The sequence below is a fragment of the Lithobates pipiens genome, unplaced genomic scaffold (genome assembly GCF_037356315.1).
Source record: "Lithobates pipiens isolate NorthernLeopardFrog02 unplaced genomic scaffold, aLitPip1_a1.2 Scaffold_25, whole genome shotgun sequence".
Classification (NCBI taxonomy): domain Eukaryota; kingdom Metazoa; phylum Chordata; class Amphibia; order Anura; family Ranidae; genus Lithobates; species Lithobates pipiens.
Window position 1 is genome coordinate 68,158,087 of NW_027507787.1, and position 26,637 is coordinate 68,184,723.

At 42.6% G+C, this 26,637-nt stretch overlaps 1 protein-coding gene across 1 annotated transcript in view; it reads right to left on the bottom strand.

Annotated features, from left to right (window-relative positions):
* SLC29A3 (solute carrier family 29 member 3) overlaps positions 1-24,666 on the bottom strand; it is a 150,322-nt gene extending 125,656 nt beyond the window's left edge. Inside the window, exons 1-2 of the mRNA XM_077454578.1 lie at positions 24,453-24,666; positions 12,121-12,404 (exon numbers count right to left, since the gene is read on the bottom strand). Coding sequence (XP_077310704.1) covers positions 12,121-12,404; positions 24,453-24,474 — 306 coding nt within the window. The 5' untranslated portion in view covers positions 24,475-24,666. The remainder of the gene's footprint in view (positions 1-12,120; positions 12,405-24,452) is intronic.
* Between the last annotated feature and the right edge of the window lie 1,971 nt (positions 24,667-26,637).

Sequence of the window (26,637 nt, forward strand, 5' to 3'; positions counted from 1 at the left end):
TCTTCCGACTTTGGGGGTCTTGTCCCCCTCTTCAGGGATTTTGTCTTGGGTTCTTCTTGCCGGGTGGCCCGGCAAGAAGAACCGGTCTTCGTCGCCGCTGCCTTCTGTTCTTCTCTTCTGGAGCCCCCGACAACCAACGGCCAGGGTTGTCAGGAAGAGGCCCTTGTCCTCATCAACATGGGGACAAGGTGCTTTGGGGTGGGGGGCCGGACGCCCCCCCCTTCCCCAAGGCACCCCCCATGTTGAGGCCACGCGGCCTGGTACGGCTCAGGAGGAGGGGCACTCGCTCGTCCCCATCCCCTTTCCTGGCCGGCCGGGTAGCGTGCTCGGATAAGGGTCTGGTATGGATCTGGGGGGGGACCCCCACAACGTTTTTCCGGCGTAGGGGGTTCCCCTTAAAATCCATACCAGACCTAAGGGCCTGGTATGCTCTCAGAGGGGGAACCCACGCCAAATTTTTTTAATAAATTTGCCGTGGAGTTCCCTTTTGAGAGATCCGACTTGGAGGCGACCTCCATTGAACTCAATGGGTACCAGTCGCCTACAAGTCGGATAGAAGTAGTACAGGAACCTTTTCTGAAGTCGGAGCGACTTTAGTAGTGTCCATTAAGACGGCTCTCATTCACTTACATTGATTTTTACATGTAGCGCGACTTAAGGCGACTAGGGGCGTTCAAAATGAATAAGATAAAGAAATGGTCGCACTCTGAGACTCCAGAATATCCTTGATGTTACCTTTATTGTCACAAATTTGTCAGACAAAAACAGGAAAAGTAGTTGATGCATTTCACAAGCGATAGCTTGCTTGTTCACAACAACAATAGCACTCGCCAGGCAGGCTATTTAAGGAATTCGCCCCAATCAGGCTACACTTAAAACCACCTGCCTCAGGTGGTGCTACGTGCAAAACACATTTCAACTGACCTGCTCAAAAACACACAAATATATATATATATATATATATACCGTATTTTCCGGCGTATAAGACGACCTTTTACATGTAAAAAAAATGGCCAAAAAGCAGGGGTCGTCTTATACGCCGGGTCAGCCCCTCGGATGCCGGCTGGGTGTTCGGTAATACTCTATGTAGCTTCGGCTACATACAGTATATACCGCTGAGCCAATCCTGGTGAGCGATGTATTCAAATGAATACAAAGCCTGCTCGGATTGGAGTAACGATCTCTGCCAATCCGAGCAGGCTACTCTGTAGCCTGCTCTGATTGGCTTGGAGAGTCAGAGCGGCGCGGGCTGATGATGTTACCGCCTCTGCCAATCCAAGCAGGCTTTGTATTCATTAATAGAATACATCGCTCGCCGTGATTGGCTCCAGAAAATGCAGGAAGAAGGAAGAAATATGAAGCCTCAGAAGCCGGGTCGTCTTATACGGTAAGTACAGTTTTAAAAGCGTTTTTGTCCTGTAAGATTAGGGGGTCGTCTTATATGCCGGGTCGCCTTATACACCGGCAAATACGTTATTATATATATATATATACACATACATATACACACACACACAGGTCCATAAATATTGGAACAGCGACACAATTCTAATCTTTTTGGCTCTATATACCACCACAATGTATTTGAAATTACACGAACAAGATGTGCTTTCACTGCAGACTTTCAGCTTTAATTTGAGGGTATTTACATCCAAATCAGGTGAACGGTGTAGGAATTATAACAGTTTGTATATTTGCCTCCCACTTTTTAAGGGACCGAAAGTAATGGGACAGATTAACAATCATCCATCAAACTTTCACTTTTTAATACTTGGTTGCAAATCCTTTGCAGCCAATTACAGCCTGAAGTCTGGAACGCATAAACATCACCAGCCGCTGGGTTTCATCTCTGGTGATGCTCTGCCAGGCCTCTACTGCAACTGTCTTCAGTTCCTGCTTGTTCTTGGGGCATTTTCTCTTCAGTTTTGTTTTCAGCAGGTGAAATGCATGCTCAATCAGATTCAGGTCAGGTGATTGACTTGGCCATTGCATAACATTCCACTTGTTTCCCTTAAAAACCCTCTTTGGTCGCTTTCGCAGTATGCTTCGGGTCATCGTCCATCTGCACTGTGAATCGCCATCCAATGAATTCTGAAGCATTTTGATGAATATGAGCAGATAATATTGCCCCAAACACTTCAGAATTCATCCTGCTGCTTTTGTCAGCAGTCACATCATCAATAAATACAAGAGAACCAGTTCCATTGGCAGCCATACATGCCCACGCCATGACACTACCACCACTATGCTCACTGATGAGGTGGTATGCTTTGGATCATGAGCAGTTCTTTTCCTTCTCCATACTCTTCTCTTCTCATCACTCTGGTACTGTGGTAAGTTGATCTTGGTCTCATCTGTCCATAGGATGTTGTTCCAGAACTGTGAAGGCTTTTTTAGATGTTTGAAAAACTCTAAATCTAGGCTTCCTGTTTTTGAGACTCACCAACGGTTTACATCTGGTGGTGAACCCTCTGTATTCACTCTGGTGAAGTCTTCTCTTGATTGTTGACTTTGACACACATACACCTACCTCCTGGATAGTGTTCTTGATCTGTCTAACTGTTGTGAAGGGTGTTTTCTTCACCAGGGAAAGAATTCTTCGGTCATCCACCACAGTTGTTTTCCATGGTCTTCCGGGTCTTTTGGTGTTGCCGAGTTCACCAGTGTGTTCTTTCTTTTTAAGGATGTTCCAAATAGTTGATTTGGCCACACCTAATGTTTTTTCTAGCTCTCTGATGGGTTTGTTTTGTTTTTTTAAGCCAAATGATGGCTTGCTTCACTGATAGTGACAGCAATTTGGATCTCATACTGAGAGTTGACAGCAACAGAATCCAAATGCAAATAGCACACTTGAAATGAACCCTGGACCTTTTATCTGCTCCTTTTAAATGGGATAATGAGGGAATAACAAAACACCTGGCCATGGAACAGCTGAGCAGCCAATTGTCCCTTTACTTTTGGTCCCTTAAAAAGTGCGAGGTACATGTACAAACTGTTGTAATTCCTACACCGTTCACCTGACTTGGATGTAAATATCCTCAAAGCTGAAAGTCTGCAGCTAAAAGGAGAGCCAAAAAGATTAGAATTGTGTCGATGTCCCAATATTTATGGACCTGACTGTACACACATACACACACGCACGCCGACAGACCTCAAAAATAATAAAAATGAAACCAAAATGTATACAATTCATCATTTTGACCATGAACAGGATAACAAAACAAAAACACAAAAAACAGAGAAAAATAGCCAATTAATTTGGCCTCTTATTACCCAAAAACAATGTGTAAGTCGACATCAAACACATCAAAAAACACTGGTTAAATTAATGTAAAAATATATATGTAAACATAATCGATATATAGATGTAGATAGCAAAAGGGTATATGAAGTGAGATGTTGTCACATTGAACCACACTCAGTGTTGAAGTTTGAAATGAAACAAAAACACAAAACATGTTTGAGCTGCTGTTCGGACAATATATATATTTATTTATTTTTTATTAACTCTTTAAGGGGGAATTCAGATATTGCATGATCTTTTATCTGTGCACTTTAATGCCATGCCGGACAGAAACAGCTGGTGTTTTTATTCTCTGAATATTGTGAAAGCACTTCCTTAAACTGGTCACACTGCCTGCCCTCCCCAAATAATCACTCAGCACAAAGCAGTCATTTAACCAGGATAAAGAGCAGACATGACAATTTAAGGAGTCATGTGAGAGTTGAAGGTCACATGACGACTTTGTCAGCGGATTTAATTATTAACCTGATATGATCATACTGAATTAGTTTACACTGAAATTAGGAACAGGAATTAGTTAACTCAGTTATATCATCATGTGCTGTATTCTGAGTCTAGGAGGTAAAGCCAGCAATACTTGCAGTGAGATTGCTGCGTCACAGAAAATAGAAGTCACATGGCAGGAGACGTGCGTGACCAATAGTGTGTCCCCGGTCCACTTCAGGGTTCTCCACGTGACTATATGGACTATGCAAAGGGCAAGAAAGAGGTTTGAAACTGTGTAAAAATACTCCAAGAACTGGTTCACACCGGGAGTGCCTGAGCGATTCACATGCAGTACTGTGTGATGTGATATCAGCCTGTTCAAAATAAATGGGCTGAAATCGCACCGCACCAAGTAGCACACGCTATACTTTTGAAAACACAAGGCTACTGGATGGCATGGAACTTCTGTACCATGCAATCCTTTGTGGGAAAACACACTGCGTTTGCGACCTGCATTTGGAATGTCATTAACTTAATATTGATAACCGCTGCAGTGCATTTTGTATGTGGTGCAGAAAGCGCCATTTAACCGCTTTCCAACCGCCTCACGCCAATATACGTCGGCAGAAGGACTCGTACAGGAAAACTAATGTACCTGTACGTTGGCCTTTAAGAAGCGGCCTGCGGGTGCGCGCATGCCACCGGCAAGCCTTGCGAGTCAGGTTGCGGGTCCCGCAGACTCGATATCCGCGGGGATACTTGCGATCGCCTCGAGTAAGAATGGGGAGATGCTAATGTAAACAAGCATCTCCTCGTTCTGCCTAGTGACAGTGTCAGTGATCTCTGCTCCCTGTGATCGGGAGCAGAGATCAGTGAGTGTGTCACATGTAGCCACGCCCCCCACAGTTAGATTCCCTCCCCAGGATCAGCCCAGATACCTGCTAGCACCTGCGTTTTGCCCCTCTGCCCAGCCCACCCAAGTGCAGTATCGATCGATCACTGTCACTTACAAAACACTAAACACATAACTGCAGCGATCGCAGAGTCAGGCCTGATCCCTGCGATCACCAACAGTTTTTTTGGTAGCATTTTATATTTAAATCCGGAAGGCAGTGCTTGGTTTTCGGGGTCCCGTACGTGGCTAGGCTCCCAAAAAGTCCCCCACATGTGGTATCCCCGTACTCGGGAGAAGCAGCAGAATTTATTTTGGGGTGTAATTTGACTTATGCCCATAGCATGTGTGAGCAATATATCATTTAGTGACAACTTGCAAAAAAAAAAAAAAGTTTGTAATATTCCCGCAACTTTTGGCAAAATATAAAATATTCCATGGACTCAACATGCCTCTCAGTAAATAGCTTGGGGTGTCTACTTTCCAAAATGGGGTCATTTTGGGGGGTTTTGTGCTATTTTGGCATTTTATGGCCTTCGAAACTGTGATAGGTAGTGAGGAGTTAAATCAAAAATTTGCACCCTTAGAAATCCTGAAGGTGGTGATTGGTTTTCGGGGTGCCGTGCGCGACTAGACTCCCAAAAAGTCCCACACATGTGTGAACCCATACTCGGGAGAAGTAGCGGAATATATTTTGGGGTGCAATTCCACATATAACCATGGCATGTGTGAGCAATATATCATTTAGTGACAACTTTTTGTAAAAAAATTTTTTTTTTTTTGTCATTATTCAATCCCTTAGGACAAAAAAAATAAATATTCAATGGGCTCAACATACCCATCAGCAATTTCCTTGGGGTGTCTACTTTCCAAAATGGGGTCATTTTGGGGGGGTTTGTACTGCCCTGCCATTTTAGCACCTCAAGAAATGAGATAGGCAGTCAAATTAAAAGCTGTGTAAATTCCAGAAAATGTACTCTAGTTTGTAGACGCTATAACTTTTGCGCAAACCAAAAAATATACGCTTATTGACATTTTTTTTACTAAAGACATGTGGCTGAATAAATTTTGCCCTCAATGTATGACTAAAATTTAGTTTATTCGATTTTTCTTATAACAAAAAGAAGAAAATATCATTTTTTTTCAAAATTTTCGTTCTTTTTCCATTTATATCGCAAAAAAAAAAAAAAAAAAAAAATCGCAGAGGCAATCAAATACCATCAAAAGAAAGCTCTATTTGTGGGAAGAAAAGGACGCAAATTTCGTTTGGGTGCAATATTGCATGACCGCGCAATTACCAGTTAAAGCAGCGCAGTGCGAAATTGGAAAAAGACCTCTGGTCCTTAACCACTTCCCACCCGGCCAATGTATATATACGGCGGGTGGGAGCCGCCTGCTCCTGATAGGACGTTCAGGAACGTCATTCAGGAGCAGCGGGATCGCGCGCGCGCGCGCCCGCGCAGCGGCGCGATCCCGATGTGCTCGTGTCACCCGGACACGGCACATCTCAGATCGGCAGGAGGGCTCTGTGATTGGCCCTCCTGATCACATGACGGCCGTGTCCAATCACGGCCGTCATGTGATGTAAACAAACAGCCGGTTGCTAGGCAATCGGCTCTCCTCTCCTCACACGGAAGTCACCGCTGAGAAGAGGAGAGCAGAACGCTGCAGCCGGCTGATGATCAGTGAGTATGGGCTGCTTTTCACAGCTTTTTACTCACTGATCATCAGTGTAGTGTAAACACACAACACACCACACAGTGAAAACACAGTCCCCACATATGTCCCCAAAACACACATGTCCCCAAAACATACATGTCCCCAAATAATAAAAACACATGTCCCTAATAATAAAAACATGTCCCCCACATATGTCCCACTAAAATCACATGTCCCAATGATTATCTGCACACATATGTACGTGATCACCTGCACACATATGTACATGATCATTTGCGTACATATGTCCGTGATCACACAAACCAATTATTATACACTTAACGGAATTTTTTTTACCAAAAACATGTAGCAGAATACATTTTGGCTTAAATTTATGACAAAATTTGATTTTATTGGATTTCTTTTCAAATAGAAAAAAGAAAATATTGTTTTTTTCCCAAATTTCCGCTTATTTTGCGCTTATATCGCAAAAAAAAAAAAACGGAGTCGTGAATAAATAACACCAAAATAAAGCTCTATTTGTGCGAACAAAATGATAACAATTTCATTTGGGTACAGTGTAGCATGACCGCGCAATTGTCACTGAAAGCGCTAAAAGCTGAAAATTGGGCTGGGAAGGAAGGGGGTGAAAGTGCCCTGTATTGAAGTGGTTAAGGTGTTTATTGGTCCGGGGCTGAAGTGGTTAAACAGGAATCAGTGCATTTGTATAGCACTGATTGATGTATAAATGACAATGGTCCCAAAAATGTGTCAAAAACGTCCAATGCGTCCGCCATAATGTTGCAGTCACAATAAAAAAATTTAAAAAAACGCTGATCGCCGCCATTACAAAAAAAAAAAAAAAAAAAAAAACTATTAATAAAAATGCCATAAAACTATCCCCTATTTTGTAAACGCTATAACTTTTGTGCAAACCAATCAATCAATTTTTTTTATATATTTTTGGGGTATATTATAGCAAAATGTAAAAAATAATGATTTTTTTTCAAAATGTCACTCTTTTTTTTTGTTTATAGCACAAAAAATAAAAACTGCAGAGGTGATCAAATACCACCAAAGGAAAGCTCTATTTGTGGGAAAAAAGGACATCAATTTTGTTTGGGAGCCAAGTCACAGGACCGTGCAATTGTCAGTTAAAGCGACGCAGTGCCAAATCGCAAAAAGTACTATGGTCTTTGGCCAGTAAAATGGTCCGGGGCTTAAGTGGTTAAAATGAATAATAACTTGCAATCATATTTGTACCATATATGCATCTAGCCATATCTGCATGGCGTTTCCCACGATAAGTTACCTGATGGGCCATGCCTGCATAATATGCACTGAAATGTCAGCTCCATGAGAAGCCTGTGTGACAGGGTGCAAAGAGCACAAATCGGGGACCCCATAACAAAAAGTGACTGAACAAGAACCTTCATGGCAGGATTACCAGGTATGCAGCTTTAAAAAAGGTGAAATTTAAGTAGCATGATTAGCTTATGGTGTAATTTAGTGATTCTTTTTATCATAAATAAGTGAGGTACAGGTTAATACAGCCAGCCGCTGTCTCAGTTCCTCATTCGATAGATTGATAGCAGCAAGAGCCATTGGCTCTAGCTGCTGTCAATCAAATCCAGTGACACAGGATTCGGGGGAGGGGCCGAGTCCTGTTGTCTGTGTCAATGGACGCAGCAGCAGGAGTCTGGAGCGCACCTGCATGTGTGTCCCCATGGAAATCAGCTCTCCGTTTGGGCACCTGATGAAGAGGAGGGTCCTGGAGCGGCGTCGGGGGGACCCTAGAAAAGGAGGATCGGGGCCACTCTGTGCTAAACCCTTGCACAGAGCAGGTAAGTATAACATTTTTCTGTAGCAGAATGACGGCTGGGAAGTGGCTCATATGACGTCCAGCAGGATAACAAGCCAGCGCGCGCCCGTGGGGGGCACGTAGTGCAGTGACCGTTGTTGCGGTGTGTCAATCTGACACACCGCAACTCCATGTGGTAAAGAGCCTTCATCAGAGGCTCTTTACCTAGATCGATCAGCTGTGTCCAATCACAGTGTAAAAACTGCACAAGCCATGTATCAGCTTGTCAGATACGAGTAGAAGAGAGCTGACCGGTGGCTCTCCTGACAGCCCCCCCTGAGGATGATCACCCAAGACTACCAGGTATGCCAACCGTGAGCACCAGGTATGTCAATCTTGTCAAACTTTTCAAGCGACTTTGGACACAGTCACATGAAAAGTCGGGTTTCCACTATTGCGACCCCAAAGTTACGAGATTTAGAGTGCAACTTTGATGCGACTTTCCACTCTCTGGATCAAAGTTGCATCAAAAGTTGCATCAAAGTAGTGCAGGTACCTTTTTAAAGTCGATGATTTTCAAAGTCACATAGATGGGAACGGGTGTATTGAAATCAATGGGCTGTGACATGTCCTGCAATTTTATGTGTCCATGACAGTCGCATAACAAGTCATACTAGTGGAAACCAAGGCTTAGTCTACATTCCCACCCCAAAGTTGCACAATTTAGAGTGTGACTTTGAGTGCAGCTTTGATCCAACTTTACACTCTGTGACAGTTGCCATCTCTATACTCCTTCCTCTCCACGCCATCCCACCCTGTTTTAACACCTGGATCCACCACAGCTCCATTTTCGATCTGTGGGAACACTCACCATCAGATCTCTGGTTGATTGTATCATTATTTCTCCATTTTGTACCTACAGTTTCTATTGCTGTTTTTCTGATGTGATAAAATATGCGCTCTTTTTTGTATATACCTTCATATATACTATGTTACTAATATTCTACATTATAGGACTTTCATGACCCAAATATAACATAAGCCTCTGAAGAAGGACTACAAGGTCCGAAACATGTCAGGTCTCATCAGTGCTGGGACAAGGTCATCCAGCGCCCAGGGCAAAGATACCAAACTGCACCCCCCTTTCCCTTAGGGTTAGGCTCAGGGTGCCCCCTACCCCTGCAATATATCATTACGCTAGGGGCAGCCATCCCTCCTGCCCACCCCTTGTCCCGGCCCTGGGTCTCATCATCAGTATGTACTTATGCTAGCCCAGAATCCTTTGAAGGGCAGCTAGTCTCCATACCAATGTGTAATTTGTGTACACTGTATTTTGACATATTTTACTAAATGACTTTGTTCTATTGCTAGTGCAATTTTATTGTATGTTTATATATAATACAGTCTACTATTTTACCATATTGCCTGGTCTGCCTATTAAGGGGTTGTACCATGTCTTGAGCACAAGGTTCTGTACTCTCTGGATCAAAGCTGCATCAAAAAAGTTGCATGAAAGTAGTGCAGGAACCTTTTCAAAGTTGCATAGATGGGAACAGGCGCCATTGAAATCAATGGGCTGTGTCTTATCATGCAACTTTATTGTCCAAAGTCGCATGACTAGTGGAAACAGAGCCTTAGCGTGGATGCCTGTACCATAGACCTGCATGATTAATTGTTAAGAATCAAAATTGCGATCTTTTTATCTTCCCGATACAGCATGTCGAGCTCTAACAAGTGCAGAGTTCTCACAGCTGGAAATAAAAATCTGGGCAGCCTGCCAAATTTTATTACAACCTTTTAGTTCATTTAATCATGTGTAGATGAGGGAAGTTTAACCATTTAAAGACCAAACCTTTTCTGACATTTGTTGCTTACAAGTAAAAATCATTATTTTCTACTAGAAAATGACTTGGAGCACCCAAACATGATTATATATATTATATATATATATAAATAATATATACATTTTTTTTTGCAGAGATACTAGAGAATAAAATGGTGGTTGTTGCAATATTTTATGTGACACCGTATTTGCGCAAAGGTTTTTCAAAAGCTATTTTTTTAATACACTTTAACTAATTGAAAAATAAGAAAAATAAACAGTAAAGTTAGCCCAATTTTTTTTGAATAATGTGAAAGAAGATGTTACACCGCAAGAATCGTGAGAGAATTGTGATCGTTATTCTAAGCAAAAAAATTGTGATTCTCATTTGAGCCCGAATAGTGCAGCACTACTGTACTATGATCATTGTAGACTGTGAGCTGGGATCACAGAGCACTTCAAGCTACACTGACAGTCCCAGCAAACCCCCACCCCCCGGGCTAGTCTTCATTCAAAGTCCAAGACAGCTATACTATGATTAGCTCCTCCCATTCTGTATACGCCCACTGGCTACACAAGAACAGTGCCCCTCCCTGGAAGTGATGTTACTAGCTTTCGGTAACCACACTAACCACACCCACTGACTGCTTTTAGACTCAAAAGGAAGTAGAATTGAAGTCATGTGATGGCACTGGATACCGCAAAATAAAGGTAGAAATAAACTGGGATTTTTTTCTTTTTGAGAAATAAGGCTGAACTTAGCTCATATTAATGTTTGCAGGGGAGAATTTAAGTGTTAGGGTGGACTTCCACTTTAATTCGGATACAAACGTTTTGGCTTATGTAACTTTATGAAGTAAACCTGGGCAATTCAAATTAGGCATATGGATACATATCCACAGACATATTTACTGTAAACTAATCATGACTGATCCTGCAAAATATAAAACTGAGCCCCACCTTTACCACCAACCAGTTGGTCATTAAAGTGGATGTCATAATGTAGAGTATAAGATTTCCTATCATTTGAGCCCAGTCTTGCCACACAGAGTTAATCCAGCTCTGAGCAATCCTCTTATTGTTCAGTGAGATAAATCTTGACAAACAGAGAAAAACTTTGTCAAATCCTCCTCCTTGCTGTGATTGACAGGCGATTTACATATCTCGTGCACTAGCCTAAGAGACATGCATTATTTTTTAAATCCCTCCCACTCCTTTCTTCTGCTGCTCTGCAAGGATTGGCTGTTCCACACCTCAGCATGATTTGGCATGCTGAAGTCATGTGGGGACTTTTCTGGATTTTAACTGAATGTTAGTGATCATAGCAGAAGTTCAGTGTAAGAAATACACAGGAGAAAATGCATGTTGATAAGGGGAGTGTAGAGGTGGGCTGGGAGTCTACTGACATCACGACTCCACCCACTGAGCCCTGGAAAACAGACCCACCCACAAAATCTGCAGTTTTTTGGGTCTCATAGCAGACAGAGGGGAGACACTTGGCAGATAAGTATACATGCAGGAGGCATGTATATCCTTTTACATAACCAATATTTATGTAAATAGTTTAGAAAGGATGAGAGTGGGTTTACATCCATTTTAATGCTGACCATAGACGGACCATGGGTTACAGGAAAGAAAACCGATCAATTTCCCATCAATGCAGTCAGTGTTAATAGTGGAATCCCTCCAACTGAGCCATTGTGTTCTCCCAGCGGTGGGGGGGAGCTGTCCCCGCTTAGAGAACATGTGATTTATCATATGTAAAATCCGACAGGCTGGTTGTACCCAAGTTGATCAATCAACTTGGATATATTCAGCCTGCCCATACATGGTTCAAATCTCGGCCAGTCCCTGCTGAACTGGCCGAGATTAAACCCGTCTATGGCCGGCTTTCGGCTGCCTTTCACATTAAAGTACCATTAGAGAGTCTTGGGGAAGGGATCCAGCTCAAAATGTACAGGAAATATCAGGATCTGCACATCATTTCAGACGACTCTCTCTAGATCTACTGGTCACATTGATATGTCAAGGCTGGTAACGTCTGCCTTTGCATTTCTAATGACTTGCTCAAACTAAATTTTTTAACTCTTGTGACAAGTTTACTCTAAGAGTAAGAAAAGTATGTACATGCAATAAAGAAAGTTGTATATACAGTACATTATCTGGAGTCACATATGTATTAAATGAACTAGTTTATAAATTCTAATTCTACTCACACTCAAGTCTGAAGCTCTAGGTGTTTCTATCACTGGCATATCCGTGCAGTTCCTTAGTTTGTATATCCAATAGTGTTTTGCTGTGCAAATAAAATTCCAAGGAAGTGAGGAACCCACCCCAAGCAGGAAAAATATAATATAAGTTCCATTAAAGTGGTCCACAGGCTTGACGCCATAATAATGGTTTACATTGTTCTCCTCAAGCAGAGAGACTTCTTCTTCTGAATGACCAGCATCCGAAGGCCTATACCGGGCATTTGTGCTGCCTAAAGGCTCCTCCGACACTGTAAATAGACACAAGAAATGTATTATACCAAATCAATGCATCACGTTACACTGAAATAATACATAAAAGAAGCAAAAGGTCTACACATTTTATTACTTTCAATGTGGTAAATAACCTTTTTGAGGCAAAATGAGGCATTGTAAATGTAATGCATCCACTAACAATCCATTTCCATATCATTAACCTTTGGCAGTTACTGCAGCAGTATGATTAATATAAAAAGGTTATACTGCATTGCAAAGTATTTCATCCATTTAGATGAATAAACAAGTCATAGGAAAGTAAGTATAAACTGCACATTGTATTCTGAGAATTTAAAGAGAACCAGTCACCAAGTAGGGTTACAATAAATTGGCTGTGAACTTCAGATATGAAATTTGTATTGTAATATATATCTCTATCTTTTCATGTGACAACACTGAAGAAATTACACTGCTAAAATGTAAAAGTAGTGAGTGTACAGCTTGTATAACAGTGTATATTTGCTGTCCCCTCAATATAACTCAACACACAGCCATTAATGTCTAAACCGCTAGCAACAAAAGTGAGTACACCCCTAAGTGAAAATGTCCAAATTGGGCCCAGTTAGCCATTTTCCCTCCCCAGTGTCATGCGACTCAGTGTTACAAGGTCCCAGGTGTGAATGCGGAGCAGGTGTGTTAAATTTGGTGTTATCACTCTCACTCTCTCATACTGGTCACTGGAAGTTCAACATGGCACCTCATGGGAAAAATCTCTTTGAGGATCTGAAAAAATAAAATAAAAATAATTGTTGCTCTACATAAAGATGGCCTAGGCCAGGGTGAATATCGTGGAAGAAGATGGACAGGGTTTGCTGTGTTCGTCTTGCTATGTCTGCTTAGTGCGGTGAGTGTAACGGAGGGTGAGGATCGCTGTGTACACGGGAGGTGGAAGAACTGTGCCACTTTTGACCCAAAAGGGGGGCACAAAACAAGTTCTGAGCCTCTTCTGTTTACTTTGTGATCTCTTCTCCCCCCGCCCCAGTGATATAGTCACCCCTACACTCTCTGTACACACTGGACACTTCTGTTACTCGGTTTCCTCTGATTACACTGCATGTTCCTGATCTGCATCCCCCCCCCCCCGGTCCCATATCTTGTGATCATTACACATAGCAATATGATTAATCTCCCTAGTGATCACAAACAAGCAATGTGTTATTGATGGAAATACTGAATGATGTAACAGTACAATATCATAACATTAATTATGGTTTATGTATGCCATTTGTCTTATTGATTGATTTTCATCACAGCTTAATTGATTTTAAATGGATATCTTTTTTTGGATGATTTATGGTTTTGCTCATCACTGCCACACACATGTAGCCATGCATTGCATGTGTGGGGAAGTAATGAGCAAAACCATAAATCATACAATTTTTTTTTTTTTATGAAGTTGTGATGTGAATCAGTTGCTAAGACAATAAGACATACATAAACCATAATTAATAAACTGGCATACATCATCTCTTGTATCATGTCTGCGGCCTCTGACCCTCTCTAGTATCATGTCCGCGGCCTCTGAGCCTCTCTAGTATCATGTCCGCGGCCTCTGAGCCTCTCTAGTATCATGTCCGCGGCCTCTGAGCCTCTCTAGTATCATGTCCGCGGCCTCTGAGCCTCTCTAGTATCATGTCCGCGGCCTCTGAGCCTCTCTAGTATCATGTCCGCGGCCTCTGAGCCTCTCTAGTATCATGTCCGCGGCCTCTGAGCCTCTCTAGTATCATGTCCGCGGCCTCTGAGCCTCTCTAGTATCATGTCCGCGGCCTCTGAGCCTCTCTAGTATCATGTCCGCGGCCTCTGAGCCTCTCTAGTATCATGTCCGCGGCCTCTGAGCCTCTCTAGTATCATGTCCGCGGCCTCTGAGCCTCTCTAGTATCATGTCCGCGGCCTCTGAGCCTCTCTAGTATCATGTCCGCGGCCTCTGAGCCTCTCTAGTATCATGTCCGCGGCCTCTGAGCCTCTCTAGTATCATGTCCGCGGCCTCTGAGCCTCTCTAGTATCATGTCCGCGGCCTCTGAGCCTCTCTAGTATCATGTCCGCGGCCTCTGAGCCTCTCTAGTATCATGTCCGCGGCCTCTGAGCCTCTCTAGTATCATGTCCGCAGCCTCTGAGCCTCTCTAGTATCATGTCCGCAGCCTCTGAGCCTCTCTAGTATCATGTCCGCAGCCTCTGAGCCTCTCTAGTATCATGTCCGCAGCCTCTGAGCCTCTCTAGTATCATGTCCGCAGCCTCTGAGCCTCTCTAGTATCATGTCCGCAGCCTCTGAGCCTCTCTAGTATCATGTCCGCAGCCTCTGAGCCTCTCTAGTATCATGTCCGCAGCCTCTGACCCTCTCTAGTATCATGTCCGCAGCCTCTGACCCTCTCTAGTATCATGTCCGCAGCCTCTGACCCTCTCTAGTATCATGTCCACAGTCTCTGACCCTCTCTTGTAGAATTTTGGGGTCAGTCTGGAGCTCCTCTTTAAGTTGTCTGCTGTCTTTACACTTTGCTACATGTGAGGTAGTGTTGTCTTTTTTTTTTAAGAACATATAAAATAAAACAAATGGAGTTCTTCTGACTGCTTGAATTTCTTGGATGAAAACCCTACGCAGTAATCGTGATGCATCGCAGAATCTTCTGAATCGTGGATAGGATAATCAAATCGAAATCGTGAGCCCTGTTATGCTGCGCACCCCTAGTAGTGCGTAGGCAAGTGCGAACGGGCCCTCAATGGGAACATTGTTCCCATGACAATAGTCTAGGGCTGCTTTCACACTGCTCTGTTGAAAAAATTACACACATTTTTGCTGCATTTTCTGGACTCCTAACTCCAATCATGTACCTGTGAAACTTAGACACGTGGCTCAAAAACACACCAAAAATTACAACGCAGGTGCGTCTTTGATGAGTTTTCTAAAATTATCAATGGAAGATGCATTTTTCTGCACTTCTGATTCAGTGAAAAACTTGGTCGGCACAGCCACCAGTCACCTCCACCTTGGAGACAAGGAGGGGGTCAGAATACATACCACAATCATACTGACTTACGTAGTTTTCGTAATATGAGGGATTCCTCAAACCAGTACATGGTTGACCAACCTTAATAAGTTCCAGACTTTCATCAAATAAACAGAAATACACAGGTAAGCTTAACAGTAAGAGATATCTTTTGAGCAATCCCACCAGGCAATTGGCTAGGGATGCACCGGTTATCATACATTCGGGTTTATCCAATGCATCACTTTTTAACCCCCCAGCAAATATGGCTCCTAATGTTTATGTTTTTCGTGACCTGGTTGTTAAGGAACTAGAAAACTTAAAAACAAAAATTAGTACAACTCCAATGTCACATTAAGATAGGAATAGACAACACTATATAATAGGAAGGACACCCCGTGGACAAGGGAGGGGCCATCGTGAGCCTGGACATTGAGGCATAAATTAGAATTTTATCTGATTCTGACACATTCTCCCCTGTCAATGGATGCCGTGTCCAAATTCAGGAACTGAAAAAAACTTGTAGAGAAAGGTTTTGATATGAGAATCCTGAATATAAAAAGAGAACGAATATTTAGTGCCTCTAGCCCCTCGTCTGAAAACGATATATTCGTTACCTAAAATTCACAAAACCTTAGTTAATCCCTCGGGACGACCCATCAGTGGTATGGATTCTATAACTTTGTGTGCTGGTAAATACATAGACCACTATTTGCAACCACTGGTGATGGGCACCATCTTTTTAAAAATACACCAAGCATGTTATCAACACACTAAATACTGTTGAATGGAAATCAACCTATTTATTGATAACTGCTGATGTTGCATCTCTGTACACGGCAATTTCACACCAATTGGAACATGAGACAGTACAACACTTCTTATTTTTGTGACCCAACTATTTCAATCATGCAGAGCAATTTCATTATGGAATTGCTGGCTTTCTGGATGACACATAATTATTTCTTGCATAATGGCACACTACCTGCAAATTAAAGGAGTTGCCATGGGAGTGAAGTTCGCTCCAAGCATGGCTAATCTTTTCATGTCAGAATGGGAGGAGGATATGGTTCCACATGACAGGTGACCAGAGCTAGTCATGTGGAAAAGATTCATTGACGATATCCTCTTCATATGGGACGGCAATATCCACTCTGCTCATACCTTTCTGGTCTATTTTAATAATAGCAGAGGTATAGTCCTCAGCCATGAGATAAGTCCTACTGAAATCCATTTCTTGTATTTAAAGATTTCAATACAAGAAGAAAGAATTGTCACTTCTACATTCTTCAAACCAGCGGATAGGAATGTATACATTCCTCTGGACTCTTGCCATCATCACTCTTGTCTGATGGCTGTCCCCAAAGGCCAGTTCTTATGTTTAAAATGAAATTGCATGAATCCAGATGATTTCCACAAAGAGGCATCAGTCCTAAGAACCAGGTTTATAATTAAAAGATATGATAGCAAGACCCTAGACTTCCTCATAGTGGAAGTTAGCAATAGAGATTGTTGAGAACTCTTGGGTGATAAACCCCCTTGAGGGGATAATAAGGAGGAGTTTGGTTTGGCTTTTTTTACTACATACTCTAGTCAACATTGGGCGATTAAGTGAATCATTAAGAGACACTGGTCGATCATCAAGAACGACCGTGTTCTCGGGCCTTTATCATCTGATCGACTCCGTTTCATTTTTAGGGGTGCTCCCAATCTAAGACACAATATAGCATCAAGTGTTCCTGACTCACCAACTAGACCCACTTTTTTGGAGATCTTAAATGGTATTAGCTATCTATGTGGGAAATGCCATGTGTGTAAAATTAATGTCCATCGAGGTAGGAGAATTACTGAATTCACCTCAGTGGGCACGGGAGCCCCATATCCTATAAAGTCATTCATCACATGGACAACAAAATGTGTTGTCTACCTTCTGAGGTGCCCCTGTGGCCTTGAATACATAGGGCGTACCATTCGAAGGTTACACATCAGACTAGGGGAACATATAACCAATATCCAAAAAGGTTTTGACAAACATAATGTCTGAAAGCATGATGATTTAAAACATAAAAAAATAGGGACCCTAGGGGCACCACCTTTATCGCTTTGGAGAAATACGTACCCCACTGGCGTGGTAGTAATGGAAGGCGGACTATATCCAGGGTTTAGATGAATTGGATATATAAATTGGGGTCTTATGTACCTAATGCTTTGAATGTGGAGTGGGACATCAGCTGCTTTAATAATAGATGAAGTCCCTTCCACTGCATATATCCGTCATTCCTCCCTCCCCCCTTTTTTCCTAGCTGCACAAATGCTGCGGTTATATTTAAAAAAAAAAAATTTTTAATAGGCTTTAGAGTCTAGATTTTGTTAACCAGTCTTCGATTTTAAAATCTATTTACTTAATTCCTATACAAAATTTTCATGCTTTGGTGTTGTATATATACACATTCTAATATACATGGGTTTTTCATTTAACTCATGTATGAAACATCATTTATTTTCATATATATTTTTGTATTTCTTTTTATTGGTATATTTATACTTTCATTTAATTATTTTTTATATTCTTGACATTTTTGTATACATTTTTTGTTTCCAATAAAAACAACTATTTTTACTTGCAAGGAACAATTTTGTGTTCACTCAAACTGGAGAATTCTTTCCAGGGTCTTTTATGTATGCAGCATTGCAGCTTTTTTTATTTTTTTTTATCAATAAAACGCCTTAAAAGACATTCTGCACTATTTGGATTTTTTTCCCCTTTCTGTATATTGTCACTTCCCACCATTGATGCTTTCTAGCTACCATCTGATGAGCATGAACTCTTCAGGAGGGGAACGCCTGAGTATTTCATCAGTGGATCCTCGTGCTGTTTGACTCACCTGAGTAAGGGAGGTTGCAGGCTTTCTGGTAAGCCTTTTATCCTAATGAGGTGATGGCATCATGGTCTCAAACACTTGGTCTACGCTCCATATTGCACTTGAGATCACTTTCATTGGATTTCAGCTACACATGAACGTTTTGCTATCAGTTTACTCCTTTTTGCACCTATTGCACTTTAACGCACATCTATGCATTTCTTTGTATGCCTTTTTGCTGTTTGTTTTTTTTGCACATTAATTGCATAGAATTGCACATTTGCATTGCTCCATGTGTTTTTCTTTTTTGGCTGTGTATAGTATTGCGCATTTATTGCACATTTGCACTTTATTGATGCGCTATTTATACATAGGGTCATTTTGTGTATAACCAATGATAACCATTCATATATGTGTGACTTAAAGTAATACCAACTTCAAAGTAGTTCATGCACTACTTTGGTGCAACTTGAGGGCAATAGACATCAATGTTAACCCTCAAAAGTAGCATAAAAGTCATACTTGAATGATTTACATGCAACAGTGGGTACGACTTTGCAGAGGGACAATAAGTCACATCCATCCAAAGTTGCTTCAAAATTGCATTAAAGCGGCACCCAAGTTGCACTCCAAGGTTGGTGCAACTTTGGAGCCGTACAAGTGTGAATGGAGCCTAAATCTGACCCTAACCACAACTGTAATGCTAGACTGGCTTGTTGGCAAAGCAAAATCTTCATGAGTAAATGTTTACTACATTAGGCAACTCCTGGTGAGTAATAACTTGTTGGGTGACTTCACTCTGAACTCCAATCAAAGAGCAACATACATACTTCTGCTCTATATAGATATGTTGAAACTGGCCATAGATGGGACTGAACAAAAAATAAATAAATAAAATAAAAGGGTGGAAGGAGGAATATCCCCGGTCATCAACGATCCTCCCCTTCTTTGATAGTCCACAATCCATCCCCTGATAGTACAGAGCCCTAGCAGGCACTCTGCACATGCTCAGTTTGGTGTGTATTGCTTTTTTTTTTGGCAGGGTGCATGTGATCAGCACTGTCCAGACAGAGGGTCAGGGGTCATGCAGCCTCTTAGGACTGTCAGAGGAGAATGAAAAAACTCCTCCTACAAGCCTTAACCAGTGCTGTGCCAGATACTGATAGAAATCATAAGACTGCTATACACTGCTGATGAGAAAAGCTATTAAGTAGAGCTGCATGATTAATCGTTAAAGAATTGCAATCTCGATTCAACCCCCCTCACGATATTAATCCAGCATTTCCACGATTCTTTGTAAACAGTGCAGAGCCGTTCTCTGCTCACTCACAGCTGTCGAAAAAAAAAAAAAAAAACGAGCCTCCAGGAAATGTTTATCAACATTGAGAGAGAACTATATACAAAGTATCTTTTGGTTCTTTTAGATCAAAGGAATGAACTAAATGAGGTCAGTTTAACCACTTAAAGCGGAGCTCCACCCAACTTTTGAACTTTTTCTTAAAAGGAAAGACCACCCCGTCCACCGCTCGTTTCTGGATATTTTTGTTTTCACTTACCTTAGTGGTAAACAGGTGAAGTTCCATCCCAGACTCGGCAAGTATGTCATGTTATCTTCTGGCTCTGCCCCTCCTCCTTCCCCCCGCTGCCTTCTGTGACCTGTGTGTGTCCCAGAAAGTAATGGGGCCATTCAGAAAGTGCCGTGCAACTCACGCATGAGCCTGAAAGTGGTTGTAAACCCTTACAAACCACTTTGATCTACAGGTAAGCCTAGATTAAGGCTTACCTGTAGGTCCAAGAAATATCTCCTAAACCTATACGGTTTAGGAGATATTTACCTGAAGACAGCCCCCGCTGTCTACGGAGCATGCGTCGTAGACAGAGGCGCACAGGCGCACTGGGTAGGCCGCAGATCGCGGCGATATGCCACGAGTGCCAGCTCCCGTGCGCATGCGTGGGAATTACGTCATCGCTGCTCACATGAATCACAGCGCCGGAGCGGCGAGACCCACCAAGAAGATGGACGCTCGGAGCTACAGGGGACAGCGGTGACTTCACTGGCTCCTGTGTCAGGTAAGTGACACATAATGGACTACTATGCGATGCATAGTAGTCCATTATGCTTTACCTTTGCAGGGAATCAAAGAGGAAGTAAACTCATCAGGGTTTACTTCCTCTTGAAGGCTCCACTGCCGGTTTCCCTTAGCTACTAAGGTGGCACCTGCACCCGATCTGATGGATGAATCTGCATCGGTAAGCCGACATCGTGGGCTCCCTGGACAGGTAAGTGTCCTTATTAAAAGTCAGCAGCTACAGTGTTTGTAGCTGCTGACTTAAAAAAAAAAAACACACCTTTTTTCAGGGTGGAACTCTGCTTTAACCACTTCAGCCCCGGAAGAATTTACCCCCTTCCTGACCATAGCACTTTATGCAATTCGGCACTGCGTCGCTTTAACTGACAATTGCGTGGTTGTACAACAACCAAACAAGATTGACGTCCTTTTTTTCCCCACAAATAGAGCTTTCTTTTGGTGGTATTTGATCACCTCTGCGTTTTCTATTATTTGTGCTATAAACAAGAAAATAGTGACAATTTTGAAAAAAAAAAAAAAAAACGCATTATTTTTAACTTTTTGCTATAATAACTATCCCCCAAAAATATATTTAAAAAAATTATTTTTACATCTACATATTTTTGGTAAAAAAAAAAAAAAAAAAAAAATGCAATAAAAGCACAAAAGTTATAGTGTCTACAAAATAGGGGATAGTTTTATGGCATTTTTATTGAGAATTTTTTTTTTTTTTACTAGTAATAGCAGTGATCTGATTTTTATCATGAATGCAACATTATGGCGGATACATCGGACAATTTTGACACATTTTTTGGGACCACTGGCATTAATACAGCGATCAATGCTAAAAAAATTGCATTAATTACTATAAAAAATGTCACTGGCAGTGTAGGGGTTAACCACTAGGTGGCGCTGTAGGGGTTAAGTGTGTTCTAGGGAGTGATTCTAACTGTGGGGGGGAGGGGCTGTGTGTGAATTAATATTCTGACTATCTGGACTATCAGCTGATCAAACATTTTCCAACATTCCCATTCAACAGGAACGGCCACAGAAATAGCCACAAATGGATGGAAATTCAGCCGGTCCCTGCTGAACCAGCCAAACTTCGATTTATCTATGGCCAGCTTTATTTGATTTTTATGAAATTTATTTTAATAAAATTATTTTGGAGTAAACATCTATCTAAAGATAGTTTTCTATTTATGATACATTAATAATTTAGTTTATTCAGCATGAAATGGAGCTTAGTTATGTAGCATGAGGCTGTATATTCTGCAATATTTACATTTTTGGTAAACTCATTCAATGAATCCAAGCAGAAACAACATTATTGATGCATTCACACAATTTCACAGTAACAATGAGATTAAACAAAAGTTCAGGAATATTACTTTATCCCATTGTTTTTCAAATCTATGTACACTACAAACTGTATGATTGATATCGCTGTTTTACTAACCTGACAGCTTATTATTCTAAATAGAATCTTTAATATTTTGTAAACAACATGAAGGTTTCCTAACTACCAGCAAGAATAAGTCCTTATGTCATTTCAGATTCATTGTGGCAGCGCCTGTTAGTGGGCATCCACTCACCTGCTGCCGCCACGTCCCTCGCCTTGTTGTGTCACCAGCCGTCCCATTAAAGTGAATTTGGATTACTCGTTGGTGGGGTAGGCAGAATACAGGGAAAGGGGAGTTCTTCCCACATCTGGGACAGACAGTTCTGATACTTATACTGCCAATGGATTAGGTGGGAGCAGAAAGCCATTGGCTTTCCAAACTAGATAAGAGCTTTTCTACATCGATGGTTGGAACCAAGAGTACAGATCCTAACAAGTATTCACCAAATGTGGGACTCTTCATGTAGTAACCTTACAGAACATAGAATGAGAGTTGATTTAAGTTTTTTTTTGTTACATTGATCTTTGATCTGATTTCACTTTGACATGAAATGGACTTTCCTGGTTCTACTTGTGTCATCACACCATGAGGGCAGAGGTGACCCATCATATACTGACATGAGGAATACCCAAGAAAGGAAAATAAGAATGTCTCACTGTTTCTGTTGATCAGTGTCAAAACACAAAAAAATAAAAAAAAATAAAAACTCCTCCGCAAATCCACATTCTAAGAGGAGAAAACCTGAAAACTACCAAGAGGGTAAGTGCTTTATACAAGCATTGTATCAGCTATATGCCACTCAGTAACGCGGGTTACTCTGACCTTCAATATATGGACACCTTTGGATTTAAAGTTTTTTTAATAAAAACTTAAAGTAGAACTAAAGGCCAAACATATTTTTTCCATTTTGGATAGGGCAAGGGAGGGTTATAACCCTTCAGATTTATTTTTTCTGCCATCTGTGTCCCACTGCAGGGATTTCCCTTCACTTCCTGTCCCATAGCCTAACAGGAAGTAAGAGGAAATCCCTGCAAATTAAGGAAATTCCTTGGGGTCATCAGAACTAGTGTCCCCATTGGAAGATTTTCCTTCTTTTCCTTTTCAGGGGACAACCCATAATTTGGGATTGTCTTTTACTTTCACTTTCAATGATAATGGTAAACAGGACAAATAGAGAGGAGGAATCTCCCTAAAAAGAACAGACAGCAATAAAAACTGACAGGGGTTCTAATCCCTTTCCACCCAACCCAAAAAAAAATAAAAGTTTTGCCTTTAGTTATACTTTAAATGTAACAATCTGCCTTACAGGAACCAGTTAAGAACCGGATGGAAAATTGTTCAGATTATCCCAGATCCACTGTAAATGTGTAAACAGAGAAGAGACCGACCCACATCCCAGATCACACGGACAGCTATAACCCGCTATACCCCCTTTATGTACCAGATCGCACGGACAGCTATAACCCGCTATACCCCCTTTATGTACCAGATCGCACGGACAGCTATAACCCGCTATACCCCCTTTATGTACCAGATCGCACGGACAGCTATAACCCGCTATACCCCCTTCATGTACCAGATCGCACGGACAGCTATAACCCGCTATACCCCCTGTATGTACCAGATCACACGGACAGCTATTACCCGCTATACCCCCTGTATGTACCAGATCACACGGACAGCTATTACCCGCTATACCCCCTGTATGTACCAGATCACACGGACAGCTATAACCCGCTATACCCCCTGTATGTACCATATCACACGGACAGCTATAACCCGCTATACCCCCTGTATGTACCAGATCACACGGACAGCTATTACCCGCTATACCCCCTGTATGTACCAGATCACACGGACAGCTATAACCCGCTATACCCCCTGTATGTACCAGATCACACGGACAGCTATAACCCGCTATACCCCCTGTATATAACAGATCACACGGACAGCTATAACCAGCTATACCCCAATACCCCTTCGTATGTACCAAATCACACTGACAGCTATAACCCGCTATACCCCCTGTATGTACCAAATCACACTGACCACTCTAACCTGCTATACCCCCTGTATGTTCACTATATCACCAAAAGTATTGGGACACCTACCTTCTCGTCCACATCAGTGCTTGACCTCACAAATGCCCTTCTGGAAGAATGGTCAAACATTCCCATAGACACACTCCTAAACCTTGTGGACAACCTTCCCAGAAGAGTTGAAGCTGTTTTAGCTGCAATGGGTTGGCCAACTCAATATTGAACCCTATGAACAAGACTGGGATGCCATTAAAGTTTATGTGCATGTAAAGGCAGGTGTCCCAATACTTTTGGTAATATAGTGTACCAGATCGCAGAGATCAGAGCAGCTGGCACCCTCCATCACCCCCTTGATGGTAATAAGCTTGTATTAACACCTGAGTGACACAGAAATGGGGGTAGAAATAGCGGTTTCTGCCCGCGTTTCCATAAACGCACTTGTGACGCCGATATTACCGGCGCCCTAAATGCAGGTCGGTCACAGTAACCCAAAGTGTGTTACCATTGGGCGTAGCTTGGGACTTGGCGCGTTGTCACCTGACAGGCGACCCATTCACACCAATAGGCTGGCACTCCAAACCACACGTCACTCAGGTGTGAATGCAGCCTAATGGAAATCCAGAAACGTGTAATTATTGACATCATGAGCCTAACACACAGGAAATATTACCATCAGAGTCCGGGGACTTCATAGTACAGGGATCATCTGTCACCACTCACACCGGACTCCCAGAGAGGACATGCGCAGTGCCCAGGCTGGCCGTGGTGCCCGGTGCGTACCTCCTCTAGTCTCCACAATTACTTTTCAATGCGGCTCATAAATCCGGACGGAAAAGATTTGTTGACGATAGAGCCGGGACATAACCCCGCCCCCTTCCTCCTTCCACAGCACATACAGTACGCCCACCGGGAGGGACCAGCACCGAGTTCCACCCCCCCACATCGAAGACCAGTACATAGATTACGCCTCCGTGGGAGGGGTTAGAGCCGAGTAACAACGCCTACTTTATTCAACAGCACTGAGAGTACACCGCCCACGTACCTCCTTCCACAGCACAGAATGCTGACAACCCCGGAAGCTGTGCCATAGAGTGTGCACACGGTGTGTCAGGAGTGCCATGAATGAATGCCAGTAGAGCGTGTGTGCTCCTAGTGGACGCTCTATTATACACAGTGCTTTCCTTCTCGTCCCTGTCATCTTCTACAGCCGGGGAGAACCTACAAAGGATAGTCCTTTATCCTTGGTTCTTCTGGATGGGAGGGTGTGTGAGGAATGGCCATCCACAAACAGGAGATTGCACTAAGCCTAAATTCACACATATATAGCGATCCCTGTGCATTTCCCATACTGCATTGCCATCACACTGTGTGATCTGCTGCCTGTATCAATATAAAGTTAATGCCAGCCTAACGTAGCACGCTCTACCATAGGTAGGTGCTAGAGTGAGGATTATTTGGTATGGAACTGTCAGTACAGGTAAATTTAGGCAGGCCTATGCTGAAAGCTAGGCCTATTTGTTTTGGGCTGGGATTGGTTAGTGTAGTAGTGGGCGTGACCACCTGTGCTGAGGTAACAGGCCACTGCTTCCAGGGACAATGTTCTGGAAGAGTGGGAGGCAGCTCATGTGAGGAGCTCAGACCAATCCCCAACTTGAATTAGCAGGGGGAAGGCTTCCCATATAAGCTGAGGTAACAGGCCACTGGGAGGAGTTGTTGGCCGGGTGAAGTGGAGAATGAAGTACTAGACAGCAGCAGGAGGGCACCAACATCTGGGAGGGTGCGCCAATCTGGGAGGAGGCCCTGGAGAGCTTTGAGGGAGCTTCACCCTTACACGGTCATGGGCGAAGTCTTCATCATTACACGGTCATTGATGAGGACTTCCTAGAGCAGAGGGGCAGGAGAAGCTGTCGGAATGTACGGTCAAGTTCTTCAGCATAGACTTGGGCAGAGAAAGGTCTGTGAGTGTACCACAGTGGAAGGCTGGATGTGGAGACATGCCAGGAAGTCTGTGAGGGAACTTCGTCCTTACATGGTCATGGATGAAGTCATCATCTTTACACGGTCATTGATGAGGAGTCCTGGAACAGAGGAGAGACTGTGGGGAATAGTGTCAAATTGATGCGGCCCAAGGGCGCAGGATTTGCAGCCTGGACTAGCTGGGAACAGTAGTCCACTGTTCAACACATGCTACTGAACTACTAGGCCTCCATGGAGAGGTACTGCAGACCTCTGGCCTAGTAGCAGCAACCAATCAGAGTCAGCATTAGAGACTATTCAGAGTGGGTTCTTTTGCTTATAGAAGAAGATGGAGACAAAGGTGAGTGACTGAAGTGAAAAAAAAAACTGTTCAATGTACCGTATATTCAAACTTCTGCTTCTGGAAAGAAGTTAGATGTGCTTTTGTGAAGAAGACCACCGAGAGTGGAAATTGAACATCAGAAGTATAGCCACCACCAAACACAGTGATCGGGTACTCTTACCAGATCAAATGGGCTACTAATGATCAGCCAAATGCATAGAGAGACCAGGACCAATTGGACTCCACAGGAACCGGCATATACAGGAACCAGCATACACGGTACCATCCCAAAGGGAATGCGACCACTCCAACTCAGCGTCCAAAATAATCCAAGGCTCAACCAGGCATATATAAATGGAGGAGGAAACCCCAACATAGCATAAAATCCTTACTAAATAAATTTATTGAATAAGTAATGAATGCACTTACATCAATTTGGATGGATACAGGCACTGTATATATGTGATCACAAATGAGGATAGTAGGAAGCGTAATAAAATGGAGCCAGCACAATACGTCCCAACGTTTCATCAACTAAGACTTCATCCCTGTACCC